Source organism: Podarcis melisellensis (assembly GCF_964234715.1).
Source record: "Podarcis melisellensis genome assembly, chromosome: 11".
In the NCBI taxonomy this organism is placed as follows: domain Eukaryota; kingdom Metazoa; phylum Chordata; class Lepidosauria; order Squamata; family Lacertidae; genus Podarcis; species Podarcis melisellensis.
The window spans coordinates 46,651,138-46,664,500 of record NC_138543.1 but is presented as its reverse complement, the minus strand read 5'-3'; the positions used below and the strand labels follow the sequence as shown (position 1 = coordinate 46,664,500).

At 44.1% G+C, this 13,363-nt stretch overlaps 1 protein-coding gene across 4 annotated transcripts in view; it reads left to right on the top strand.

Moving 5' to 3' along the window:
* The window catches only part of SPEF2 (sperm flagellar 2), a 90,142-nt gene that overhangs the window by 38,679 nt on the left and 38,100 nt on the right, over nt 1–13,363 (top strand). For all 4 annotated transcript variants that reach the window (XM_081929533.1, XM_081929532.1, XM_081929531.1 and 1 more), the window contains exons 16-24: nt 362–615; nt 1,807–1,909; nt 3,255–3,412; nt 4,675–4,836; nt 7,187–7,267; nt 7,614–7,750; nt 9,000–9,127; nt 9,227–9,365; nt 11,223–11,360. In XM_081929533.1, coding sequence (XP_081785659.1) covers nt 362–615; nt 1,807–1,909; nt 3,255–3,412; nt 4,675–4,836; nt 7,187–7,267; nt 7,614–7,750; nt 9,000–9,127; nt 9,227–9,365; nt 11,223–11,360 — 1,300 coding nt within the window. The remainder of the gene's footprint in view (nt 1–361; nt 616–1,806; nt 1,910–3,254; nt 3,413–4,674; nt 4,837–7,186; nt 7,268–7,613; nt 7,751–8,999; nt 9,128–9,226; nt 9,366–11,222; nt 11,361–13,363) is intronic.

Here is a 13,363-nt window from a genome sequence, read left to right as displayed (position 1 = left end):
AAGAGAAATTTGGACTAGCACTACAAATGTGGCAATGCTGAGTCAACAAAGAAGTTGATTTGGGTGTTTGGCATCTGTGTTCATGGAATGAAAACCAGTTCAGGAGACCACGCAGCAGAAAACAGTAGTCTTTCCATGTGGTTTGTTTTTAGCCTTGGCTCAGCTGAAATGTTCTTTCTCCTTCCCCCACGTTTTCTTTTCAGACATCTTTATTTCAGTCCATATTCTTCTAGAACTCTTTTGAAATATTTAAATCTGCCTCTTCTAGGATCTAAGAACTGCAGAGGAAAATTATTTGAGTGCTGGAACAATGGTTATAATCTTCCGAATGTGCTTAACTTTGGTTCTGCTTTTCCTTTAGCCGACTGCCACCAGAAAGCGGCTGGATCTTGGATGGATTTCCGATGACACTGAATCAGGCCAAACTGCTTGAAAAGGCACTGACAAGGCGAGATCCTGACCAGACAGAAGCAATGGCTAAAACCTTTAAACCTGTGTTGGTTCCAGATCCATCAGCTCTAAAAGAGCCGCCTGTGCACCCACCTGCTCTTGACTTTGCTATGTTGCTTGAAGTTTCAGACGACACTGTGCTGAACCGGGTGGCATTTGTCAAGCGTAAGTTTAAAGTTCAATACATGCAATTAAGGCACAAACCCATACTGACAGATTCACATAACTGTGTTAATTGCTATTATTGCACAATGGCCTATTGCCTATGGATTTGTGGTTACGGCTTTGCCTGTAGATTTGTGGTTGAAGACCAGAGATAGCACATCCATGGCCTTAGATATTCTTATGGATCCACCAAGACCCTCACCAATTTTCAAGTCATCTGTGGGCACTGGCAGAGGAAGGGGGGTGCGGTAAGTGCAGCCCACGTCAGGTGTCATCCCGGGTTGTGTGTGTGACATCACTGCATCACTCCCCTGGGATGCTCAGCGCAGGTGGCACCCCCCGTGATGCTAGCCCCGTCCCCGGGTGCACAACATGTGCTGTAGCAGCTAGCTCCTCCTCTGTTTGTGGAGTGTGCGTGGGAAGTTTGTGAACCACTGGAACAGACAGCAAATGCACTCCAAAAATCTTACCTCCCAGTGGGACCTGTAACAAATGTTGTGGGGTATCCTCACATCTCAAAAAGAGTGTCCTGCTCATTGTGCCAGCCAGCCAGCCATGCATTCTTTCAATGCACTCAATTTATCCCCACCTAGGGTCTCCCCCCACCCCATTACACAGCTGGAACATAATCCAGGGGTCAGCAAGGTTTACTTTGCCTGGGCCAGATCGGTCCCGTGGAGCTCCTTCGCGCCCATGATTTTCGGCGTCTGCGCAGATGCGATTTCTGACGCTGTGGAAGCAAGTCCCTGCACCGGTTTAGCACAGTGCGCAGGCAGCTCAGTTCTGGGGTGGCTTGTGGGCCAGTTAAATGGCCTCCGTGGGCCGCACGTTGCTGACCCCTGACATAATCCATTCTAAGAGTCACATCTGTTGCTCCCACTTTTGTCTCTAGCCTCATCCAACACTGCTTGTGAGATGTTGCTTACAAGGGAATGTTGCCCTTGAGGTAAATAAGGTTCCTCATTCCTGCTTTAAGCTTTCTTTCTTTCTCCCCCCCCCCCCCCGCTCTTTTGTAAACACTGGTGTGTGCCCCCCCCAGCATGCCAATACCTTGCTCATCAACGTTCCTCAGTAAGCTAGTTTTGTCTGAAAAAGTTCCCCCACTCTTGCCTTAAACCGTGTACTATCAAAGCATTCTCCCTGGAAATTTCCTTCCCAAAATTGTTATTTTTTATATATTTTGCTGAACAGCCGACTCCCATCAAGGCAGGCTAGGAGAAGGTGATCAAGTTTCAGAAGTTCAATTCCATGACGCAGAAAAAGATGATTCTGTGAGGAGCCAGATGCAGCACAGGTGAGTCAGTTACAGTCAATATGAGAGTCCTGTCAGATTTAGACTAAAGGTCCATTTAGTGTAACATCCTGTTTTCACAGCTGCCAACTAGAGACCTGTGGGAAGCCTGAAGGCAGGACCTAAGTGCTGTAGGACCTCCTCAGTTATGAGTCTCCTCAACTGGTATACTGAGGCATATTTCCTTAGAAACTAGTGGTGGAACATAGCCCTATCCTCCACAAATTTATACAGTCTTTTATAGCCACCTAAGATAATGGCCATCACAGAACACGTGGGAGTGGATCCTATAGTTCAGGGGTAGTCAACATAAAGGTAAAGGTAAAGGGACCCCTGACCATTAGGTCCAGTTTTGACTGACTCTGGGGTTGCGGCGCTCATCTCGCTTTACTGGCCGAGGGAGCTGGCGTACAGCTTCTGGTTCATGTGGCCAGCATGACTAAGCCGCTTCTGGCGAACCAGAGCAGCACACGGAAATGCTGTTTACCTTCCCGCCGGAATGGTACCTATTTATCTACTTGCACTTTGACGTGCTTTCGAACTGCTAGGTTGGCAGGAGCAGGGACCGAACAACAGGAGCTTACCCTGTTGCGGGGATTCGAACTGCCAACCTGCTGATCGGCAAGTCCTATGCTCTGTGGTTTAACCCACAGTGCCACCCGCATCCCTGTAGTCAACATGGTGCCCTCCATAAGTTGTTGGACCACAGCTCCCATCAGTGCTAGTCAGCCCTTGCCATTATGGCCAGTAGCCGCAAATTATGGGAATTCTAGTCTGAAAACTTCTATCAGGCACCACAGTGACTATCCCTGCCATTATTTAACTGTGCTGTGTGACGAAGCAATTTCTTTTGCCTGTCCCAAATTGTCCAATATTCAGCTTCATTGGATGGTCCTGGGTTCTACTTTCTCCACGGCATACGTAATCCACCCTCGCCACCTTGCCCTGCTCCCAAATTTGCCCAGCTGCTTAAATTGCTTGTTATTTTGGCTTGACACTTTGCCTCCTCTCTTGCCCATGGAACAAAATGAGTAAACAGCCCCTGTGTGGTATAGTGAGCAAAGTATCAGACTAGGACTAGAGAGAACCAGCTTGAAGTCCACACTCAGCCATGAAGCTCCCAGGCAGAGAAATTGTACTTGGCCCAACTTCCTGGAAGAGCATCAGAATCCACAGAACTAGTAGATAAATACCAGATGAGGAATCTGATAATATGCCATTTCACCAGTGTTTTAGGGACATTCTGCTGGGACTATCAATAGGCATTAAGTCATTTTTATTTATTTTTTATTTTGGGATTTTGAAAGCTTCTCTAATACCTGATTTGTGTGTGATTCCGATTTCACAGAATTATAGGTTTCCTGGAGACATGGCCCAAGCTAGAAAACTGGTATTCTGAGCAGCAAAATATATTAATAAAGGTCAATGCAGAGACAGAGGAGAATGTTATGTGTCAAAGGGTAAAAGAAATTATAACGGAAGAAATTGTTAAAATCCAAAATAAAAGTAAGTAATGCTATTCCAGTGCTTAGATGAATGTTTACAAATACAAATATTTACATATTTAAAGGCTTCCAATAATCTGGCTGAATTTTTTTCATGTAATGGGATAAAGAAATAGTCCACAGTGTGGCAATGAATACCCTTCCCTCATATCTTTACCTCCCCATACCTTTGGGATATAACTAGCTGGGGGCAGAGAAGAAATTCAAATCAGTTTGCATTTAAAGGCAAGCCCACCCAATTTGCTGTTACTGAAACAATAAGTGAACTGAAACACAGCTGTTTTTCTCTGAATTTTGCACCACAGTTCGCCAAGCAATATACACAAAAATGCATATACTAGGATGGAGTGCACATAAAATAGATATATTAGTGAAAAGGATGAATTATGCTAGGGAAGATTGCTTTGCCAAAATTATTAAGCAAAATTGCGTACAAAAATGTGTCCGTTAGGAGAAATTCACTGGGTTTCATGAAGACTTTTTAAAAAATGCAAATTGATGCAGAAATTTGGAGAATTTAACTTAAGATTAGAAGAATGAGAAGTTAAGAAGAACTGAAACTGAAAGATTCACCCATCCCTATAAATAGTTCATAATTTGATTCAAGCAAGGTGTACCAAGATGATTCATTGATTGATTAAAAAGTGTTAAATACACAATACCCATGCAGCAGGGAAAATCAACTGGTTATTCACACACCATTTCCCCCTCACCAAAGGCATGAATAAACAAGGGTGCTTTTAAATGTTGGTGGAAGGATGTCAGTGCTGCAGACAAGCACAACTCCATCAAGAGGGAGTTCCATGAAGCCACCACAAAGAAGGCCGAGTCTGTTACCATTGCAAATTGAGCAATGCTCCCCCCTGTATCTTAAAACTCAAGCCATCGGGTATTAGGGAAGGGGGTCTTGCAGGTAACTACACCTCAAGACACTCAGGGCTTTCAATATTAACCCCCAAAACTTGAATTGCCAGAGATCCCACAATGCATTCGGATTCAGTGTGACGCGATCCCACTCTGTTGCCCTGCTGAATGAATGGGCGGTTGCATTCCATCCCAGCTTCCAGACCATCTTCAAGGGCAGCCCTGTGGTGGAGTGCATTGCAGTAATCTAGCAGTGAGCAAATCCTTGGAGTTTATGCATTGTATCCATTGCCTTCGACATCCTGGGGAATAACTTTCTCAAGTTGCGTACCAACAATGTGGCAGAGAGATAAAGATGTACGGGTTTGTTGTTGATTTGTATGTGTTTTGCTGCTGAAGGAAAAGAAGAGGAAAAAAGAGAGGCTGAAAGACTGCAAGCGCTAGAAGCTGCCAAGCCTTTGCCACAAGAAGAGGTTCCAGCAGTCACGGTAGAAAAGGTGGAGGAACCAGCCCCTGCTCCTTCTCCAGAAGTGCTGGAGCCGCCACCTGTGGCACCTAAAGGTTGGTGGCGAATCATATAAATACACTGTAAATCAATCATGAATTCAGGAACCATAAAATGAGCAGAGAACTCTTTTTTTAAAAAAAGTGACAAACTGTAACTTCTTTCTTTATAGAATTTGCACACAAGCAAAAGAAATTCTGCTGGTCTTAACAGAAATCCTTTGGGCTTTTCTTCCTCAGCTATTTAGCCTACAGAATAACTTCCTTTCAGTTTGAATTTCACTCTAGGTGAAATCCAGGGGTGACATAGGGGTGGGGGAACCCTTTCTGAGCTATTTTACCCCTCGCTTTGAAACTATTTGGGACTGCCTCTGAAATTCTGCCTGCTTCTAAATTTGAAGCTCATCTGGGAGCTCCTTCCTAAGCAAAAGACTGTAAAGGATTTCATGGCGGATGAAAGTTTAGTGATCTCTACTTGAAATGATGTAATATTTCACCTCTACTGACCTTCTAGATCTTGTGACTGGTCTGTTAATATCTTCTTGTATGTGCAACAAACAGGCTCTAAGTGTCACAGATATAACAAGCACAGGTGCAAAATCTTAAGTCATGCTTGGAGTAGAAATCGATGAATTTTCAGGAAAACCAAAAGAGATTCTGTAAGTCTAGCGACGTTTATTCTGCAAGTGTTTTACATCGATTCCAGCAGGTTTACTCTCAGTATAAGTTAGTTGGGTATCTCTTTCTATAATAAAGCTGAGCAGAAACAAGCAGTTCACATGTAAGTAGCCATTGGACCAAATCCATGTGAATGACTTTCCCTGCTGTAGCCAAGTGTGTGATATGCTTGGGTATGGACAATGTTTTTTGTGGCCTGTTATGGCTGACACTTTCCTGATCTCTTACTGTGACTAAGAGGTTTGGAGTGAGTTGCCAATACATTTCCTCCTGCCCCCCCAACCCCTGCCTTCTCTTGTGCCTCTTCCCACTGGCCTTCCCTACCCCCACCCCAACAGCCTTAGTTAGGGGAATTGGTGTGATTTTGTGGGAAATGCCTTCTCCATTATTAAGGGCGAAGGTTCTGCTGAGAACCTTTGGCTCAGCTCTAGAGCTACATCTGCACCAGCCCTGACAAGATTACCTCTTAACCAGGGTTTGCAAATTAACATCATGCTCTGCTTTCAGACCCCGGTTATTGTTAACCCTTGTGAAAGTTGGGGCAGATGTAACCTATAATTAAGGCATTGTGGGAAGTTTAGGAGCAGATGATTGTGAAAGAGGCAAAGGTGCCCTTAATCTCACAGCCTGCTCCTGACCTCATAACCATGTTTAGAGATCTGGAACGCTAAATGTGTGCCAGAGCTGTGAGTTGAAACAGCTGCATATGCACACACTTTCTCAAACACATCAAATTTCTGAAGTGGTGGCTGGGGAGGAGGAGAAATGGTCTTACAGAAGACTTGCAAAAGCCTTCTGAGCATGCACAGACATTCCATTCTCAAAAGGAACTTTGGGGAGTGGAGTTTCAAAATAAAGACCTGCAATTTCCCAAGTTACCAATGCATGCTCTGAACATGCTCAGAAGTCTTCACTTCAGAGTGAGGAACTCCTTAGTGGAGGAAGTTGGGGACAACCTGTGGTCCTATGGAAAGGGCCATAACCCAGTGGTAGAGCATCTCCTTTGTATGCAGGAGATCCCAGATTGAATCCCTGGCATCTGCAGCTAGGGTTGGGCATGTCCCTTCCAGAACCCCTGGAGTCAGTGCAGACAATAATGAGCTGGATGGACCAGTTAGGAAGCTTCTTTTATTCCTATGTTCCTCCACATGCTGTTGGACTACAATTCCCACCATCCCTGGTCATTTACCATGTTGGCAGGGGCTGATGGGAATTGAGAGTTCAATAGCAGCTGAAAAGCCACATGTTCCCCACCCCTGGCTTAGGATTAACAGCCCTTGGGATACCCTGGGGTGGGGGACTACCGCTTTCTATTCCTCTTGCTCAATGAGGAATAGGGGGAGGAGAGAGAAAGCCACACTTTTTAGAGTTCACATGTGCTGAAGTAGCTTAGAAGCAGCCTTCAACCTTAGCTGCAGTGGCTGCTGTCCCTCCGCCACCGTCACCATCACCCTCCTGCAGTTTGTAAAAGTGTGAAAAGCAGGCAGTGGGAGGGAAGCAGGCAGGTGAGAGAAGCTGAGCATCACAAGCGAAGGTGAAATTTGAAGTTGGTCTTGGCTCATAATGGCTAGCATCGTGTTTTCAAAGCCAGAGCATGGGGGTTTCCACTTCCAAACAAACCCCTCTCCCATCCCTCTCTACCCCTGCAAAGAAGTGTGGTTCTGCACTGATGTGGCTCAGTTAACATGTGCCAGAATGTTTGTCTGATACATATGGAATTTCTCTACAGAGTCCCCCCCAGGAGAGTCGCCTAAGAAGGGTAAAAAAGGAAAGAAAGACAAAGGAGACAAAGGAAAAGAAGGTAAACCAGGTAAAGTACGGATTTATTTAATTTTTACAGCACTCTTTTGCTGACAGCCACAAATGACAGCTGATTTCACTTTCACCTTCTCCTCTTCCTCCAAAAGCATCTTGGCAAGTTTTGATTAGGCAGGGGAAACATTTTGGTTGGCAAAGGGAAGACATTCTCAAACCTGAAGCCTGACCTTTCCCTGATATATACTATAGGGCACCTTGAATGATATATAATATACTCATAAAATGTCCATCAGTCAAAGGCATTCGGGGAAATCAACCAATGTTTGTTACTCACAACCTATTAAAGTAGTCCTAGGTAAAATACTTTCCCAAATGTTAACGGTGTGTTTATATTTAAGGCACTCCACGAGGAAAAGAGAAAGGGAAGACCGCTCCAGCTTCAGCTGAAGATGTACCGCCTCCCCCTCCTATAGAGCTACCTCGAATTAAACCAGGATCAGATGAATGGGTTTACGTCGATGAGCCACTTCCTCAAGTATGGCAGTCCAAAATCAGCATTGCATTGCATTATGGTGGTCTTCCTTCCTTCCTTCCCCACCCTCACCTTTGCCTTGATGTTTTGAATGGCTTCCAATGCCATGGTAAACATAAAATGGAAAAGTTTTTTTTGCAAAACTGGCTGGCCAATTCTTGAGATAGGGAGAGTCATATGCACTGCAGCCTCCCCACAGGTCACTGTAGAAGGCAAGAAAAGTCTTAAAGCAAAGTTATTGGGTTGGATTTAATGTCATGCTACAACAGATGTTCTGTCAGCATAAACATTTCAGCTTGTCAGATGGAACGATTCCCCTTTCCTCCCCCTGTGTGCTTTTCTGGGGGTTCTCCTGGCTCCCCCTGGGCCAATTTGAGGGGGGGCGGAGAAAGCCCCATTGCACAAGATGAGGCTTGTTAGATGAATCCCATCCATGGTGGTTAAGGATTTGAGTTAGGAGGAGGAATTTTAAAAGTGCAAGATAAGTAAAAGGTTTGTTATTAGTATCCTCCTGCCCAATTTCCAAGGCGTTTAGACATATATCCTCCATAACACCATTTGAGATAGTTTACTGAAAGACAGAAATTGGCTGAAGGCCACCCAGTGAGCTTGGAGATTTGAAATGAGGGCGTTCCCTTTCCATTCGTAACACTTTGACACTGGCTGTTGCCAAGAGGGTGGCTGTGTCAAGCATAGTATCAGCAATGGCATGGCAAGAAGGCATGGAAGTTGAGGTAAGAGAAGAAAATAAAATAAAAAGATATAATAATAATAATAATAATAATAATAATAATAATAATAATAATAATAATTAATAATTAATAATGTATTATTTGTACCCCGCCCATCTGGCTGGGTTTCCCCCGCCACTCTGGGCTGCTTCCATGGAAACCAAAATACACTAAAATATCACAGATTAAAAACTTCCCTGAACAGGGCTGCCTTAAGATGTCTTCTGAATGTCAGGTAGTTATTTATCGCTTTGACATCTGATGGGAGGGCGTTCCACAGGGCGGGCGCCACTACCGAGATGGCCCTCTGCCTGGTTCCCTGTAGCTTTGCTTCTCGCAATGAGGGAACCGCCAGAAGGCCCTCGGCGCTGGACCTCAGCGTCCGGGCAGAACGATGGGGGTGGAGACGCTCCTTCAATAACTTATGGTGCAATAACTTAATATACCCCCTTCCTGACAGCATTTTAGTTAGGCAGCCCATTGGTTGGCACATAAAACCAATGTCTTTTACACCTAAACAGGAGGTGCCTGAATTTTTAGTTCCTTATTGGGAAACGGTGGAGAAAACCTATAAGAATAACATCAAAGCCACACTTCGATGCCTCAGAGGGGAACAGCATGTCATCATTCATTATCTGTCACATGCTAGGTAAGCCAGGGGGATTTTATGACTCAATGATATGCACTGTTCCTGCCACCATCTTTCATTTATTGAACCTTTGGCTTCTTCTCATTTTGTTGTGCACAGAAATCATTTCAGGGAATTCTTAACACGCCCCGACCACAAGCAAGAGTTTGTGACTCAGTGGCAAGCCGATTATAACTCAGTGGCTGATGACCTGTGGGAAGACGATGAAACGAAAGAGGAGCTGCATCAAAGGGTTACTGTAAGTGGCATCTGAAAGTGTTGGATCACTTGCCGAGCTTTGTCAATCTGGATCTTGCCCTGAAGTAAACAAGAGTGCAGAGAAAACAGACTGTAATTCTCAAGTGCCTAACTCTTGAAGTCTCTGGTGTTTTATCGGATAGAGAACAGGCAAATCTGTCAATTTAGATTTTGCTCAGTTTCTCACTTTCCCTATCTGAATTTCAATTGGACACATTCCTGCACCGGTTTCTTTTTTTTTTTTAGGATTATAAAAACCAGTTTGCAAGCATTTTAGTGTGTATTTCTTCTAATGCATCCATTTTTATATGCAATTTTGCTGAATACGATAATGCATTGCATAGTATAATTATTAGAATGCATTGTACATTATTTTTATTAATATATGCATTTTTATGTATACTTTCCCCACAATATGCACATTTTGGGAGGCTTCTTTTTGCCTGGAAAACTGCATGTGAATATCAAAGAACAGCTGCATTTGAGTTCACATATTGCTTTAGATGCCTGGGAAAGGTGTCCTACAATCAGAGGAGCACTGCAGATCTCCAGTAGGAAGAGGAAATATTTGAGGCTCATCTCCTGACTTTGGTGTGATATATCTGGGATGCCTGTACACTGGGGTGGAGAACCTGTAGTACTCCAGCAGTTATTGGGCTCCAGCTCCCGTCAGCCCCAGCCAGAATGGAGAATGGTCAGAGATAATGGGAGCTATAGTCCAATATCTGGAGGGCCAAAGGTTTCCCACTCTTGCTGTGCACCTTTTGCCTAAGACCTACAGAGTCTGCATGCATAGATGCAAAGGTTCTTGTGGCACAAGAGCAAATGCCATTTTCAGTATACTTTCAGAGATTTTACTTGGCTGTGTCATTTCCATCAGTGCATTTTTGCTGTTTGCAAGACAGGCATGAAATCGTCACGTCAGATGATTAGACGTTAGGTGCATGAGAGCTTACATCGCAATACTGAGGAAGTGTGAGTCTTTAACTTGAAATTAAATAGCAAGAGAATCGGGAGTAGAAATCCAGCCCTACCACATGACATACCCAAAGCTTATCTCCAAAGGCACATAGCTAATGTGGCTGCTGACCACAACACCTGTTTAAGTTACTGGGAAGAGAAATTTATGGTATCCTCTTCTCTGGCAGCTCAGTGACTCAGGCAATAGAGTAATGGAAAACTGAGTGGCTTAAAAGGAGTAAAACCTGAAGCTTGGTTTGGTTCAGGGGGATATTTTTGCTTCTTGTGGTAGAAGGCACCTGCTTTTTCTTGAGAGAAAAAAAAATTCTCAGCCCTCATTCATAAACCACTGAGATGAAAGCCATTAAGATAAAAGTCACATCCATCAATATCTGAATGGGAAACTAAGTTATACAAATGTGCAGTGATATGAAGATTTACAGGCTACATGTTTATGAAAGAAGAGAGACAACAGTATAATAATCTTACTCCAAACTGGCATAGCTTCGTTATTTACTGAGAAAGTTCCTGTTTTAAGACACGTTTTCAATAGATCGCAACAAACTGCCATAGTAATGTCACTATTTATGGCAAGTGTGGGAAGCCTTTGGCCCTCCAGATGTTGCTAAACTACAACTCCCACCACCCCTGACCATTGGCCATGCTTGCTGAGGCTGATGGGAGTTGTAGTTCAGCCACATCTGGAAGGCCAAAGACTGCCCATGACAACACCTGGAGGGCACCCTATTGGCTAACCCTGATGTGGGGCTTCATTTAGAGACTCATGTGTGAACTGGAACTAAATATCAAAAATGTACTTAACTGTCGTTTTTATTTGTGTTGTGTTTTGGCAAAGCATTTTTGATGTTTGGGTACTTTTCATTTTTCATCTTTTCAGGACCTAAGAGATCGTCTGTGGGATATCTGTGAAAACAGGAGGGATGAAGCTGAGCAAGAGCGCAATGATATCATGAGTGATGGCTGGCTGCCAGACCGATTGGCACTTCTGATGAACCACATCTTTTCACTTATGCAGGTCTAGCAATATTATGTTGTTGGTGTATTTTTTTAAATAGTCTAAATGGGGGAGGGGCTGACTTTTACACTGATGTGTGTTTTGAAGCTATAACCTAACTAGGCCATTAGCGAAACATATTTAGCTACTCTATGGCTACGAGCAGCATCCTCTGCTGTGCAAATTGAAGAGTTAAGGTCTGGTAAGCTGCTCATTGCTTGTATTCTCATTGTGCTGCTGGATCCAGATCTAGGGATGTAAGAAGGCATCTTCTCCCATTCTGCCTATGTTTGTCATATGCAGCATCGTTTCCATTCATCTGCAGTTTGTCTTCCTCCAAAACCTATGTTATTTGTCTCACCGTCCACTGTAGCAAAACATTACTATCTTATTCCACCCCATTCATTTTAGTGCAAAAGTGGGGGAAATGCAATCAGTTAGGTATTGTTTGGGGACTGAAAGCAACCACAGTGGCAAATACCAATTGCATTCACTGGATTGGCTTCCTTTCTGGACATGGGAAGCAAACACCAGCAATTTCTGATGCCATTTCTGCTTTCATCAGAATTCCCTAGCATTTGTATTCATGCATCAGTCTTTATGCAGCTTGAGACTGGTTTGTTTATGTAACAAAATTTGTGTTGCACTTAGCTTATAAGTCTCCAAGCAGTTTACCAAAAAGAAAAAAAGTTGGGAAATGAAATTCAGATCATCATCGCTGTGCAAATCACCTTGCATTCCAGAATTCATTCTATGTAGTGCAAGGCCAAACTGGTTGCTGGTTTGTAGCTTTTGGCTCAGTTCTTTCTCATTTTGCTCTGCCTTCCTTTGCTTTGCCCTTGTCTTGCTTTTGCTTCACTTTGTCTAGCCTTGCCATGATCCCAGGACTTGACCCTCTGGCTTGGCAGTAGACGGATCTGACAATAGAGCTAAAGAGCACGAGGCCTAAACCTTTGACCTGGTGTGCTTTTCTTCACAATTGGATAGCAACACTCATGTTGATTGGTTTGGGGTTCCCCCCTCCCGACACACACACCTTTGAGACTGTGGCTTGGTGAATTTTCCCATGAAAACACAGCACTGTTTTTGCTTTTCAGTTATATATTTAGAGGCTTCTGTTCTAATAATAAATCAAAAGTATGACAGGTGCATAATGCTTCTTGCCTGCACTTTGAAGGAAGAGATGCTCTGAACTTGCCAAAATCCGCCTGGCACAACTGCTCATTTAAGCATATTTATAGACTGAAAGTAAGGAGTTTGCATAAATGTGACGTAGGGCCAAAGCAGACCTTACAGGGCCACCATTCACATGTGAGACCCATTTGCATAAAAAGCAGGAAAAAGAACATATTGGGCAAGGGAGCTGAACCTGCTTGCTGTGCTTTATCTCAACGGCTCTACATCCTCCTCCATTTTCAGCTATGAGAGCAGAAATAAACAAGGAAGGGAGAAAAAGTGGAGCAACAGGGAACATAAAACATAGGAGGAAGAAGGGTTCAGCACCTCCCATTTTACAAGCAGATCCACCTCCTGCTTTATATGTGAATGGGACAGACACATATGTGAATGGGCCAGTATCACGTTTATATGTGGGGAAGATCATAGCTCAGTGGTAGAGCGTCTGCTTTGCATGCAGAAGGTCCTAGGTTCAATCCCCAGCATCTCCAGTTAAGACTGGGAGGGAACTCTGCCTGAATTCCTGGAGAGCCCCTGGCAGTCAGTGTGGACAATACTGAGTTAGAAGGACCAATGGTCAACTCAGCATAAGGCAGCTTCCTATATTCCTCTGTGTGAATGGGCCAGCATGGCACATCGTTTGGCCCTCTTTTTTCTGAGCAGAAGAGTGACTTCTAGGGCCATTGTAGTTATCCTTTGCTACCTGGCCCTTAACCTGAGGTAAGAGAGAAGGAGAGCAGGCCAACGGATTGCACATGCTCTCCCCTTTCACATTCAGATTTGCCTCCCCACCCTCTGCTAAGTTCCAACCATGGCTAGTCATTAGGTTTCCCCCATGCCAACCTTGA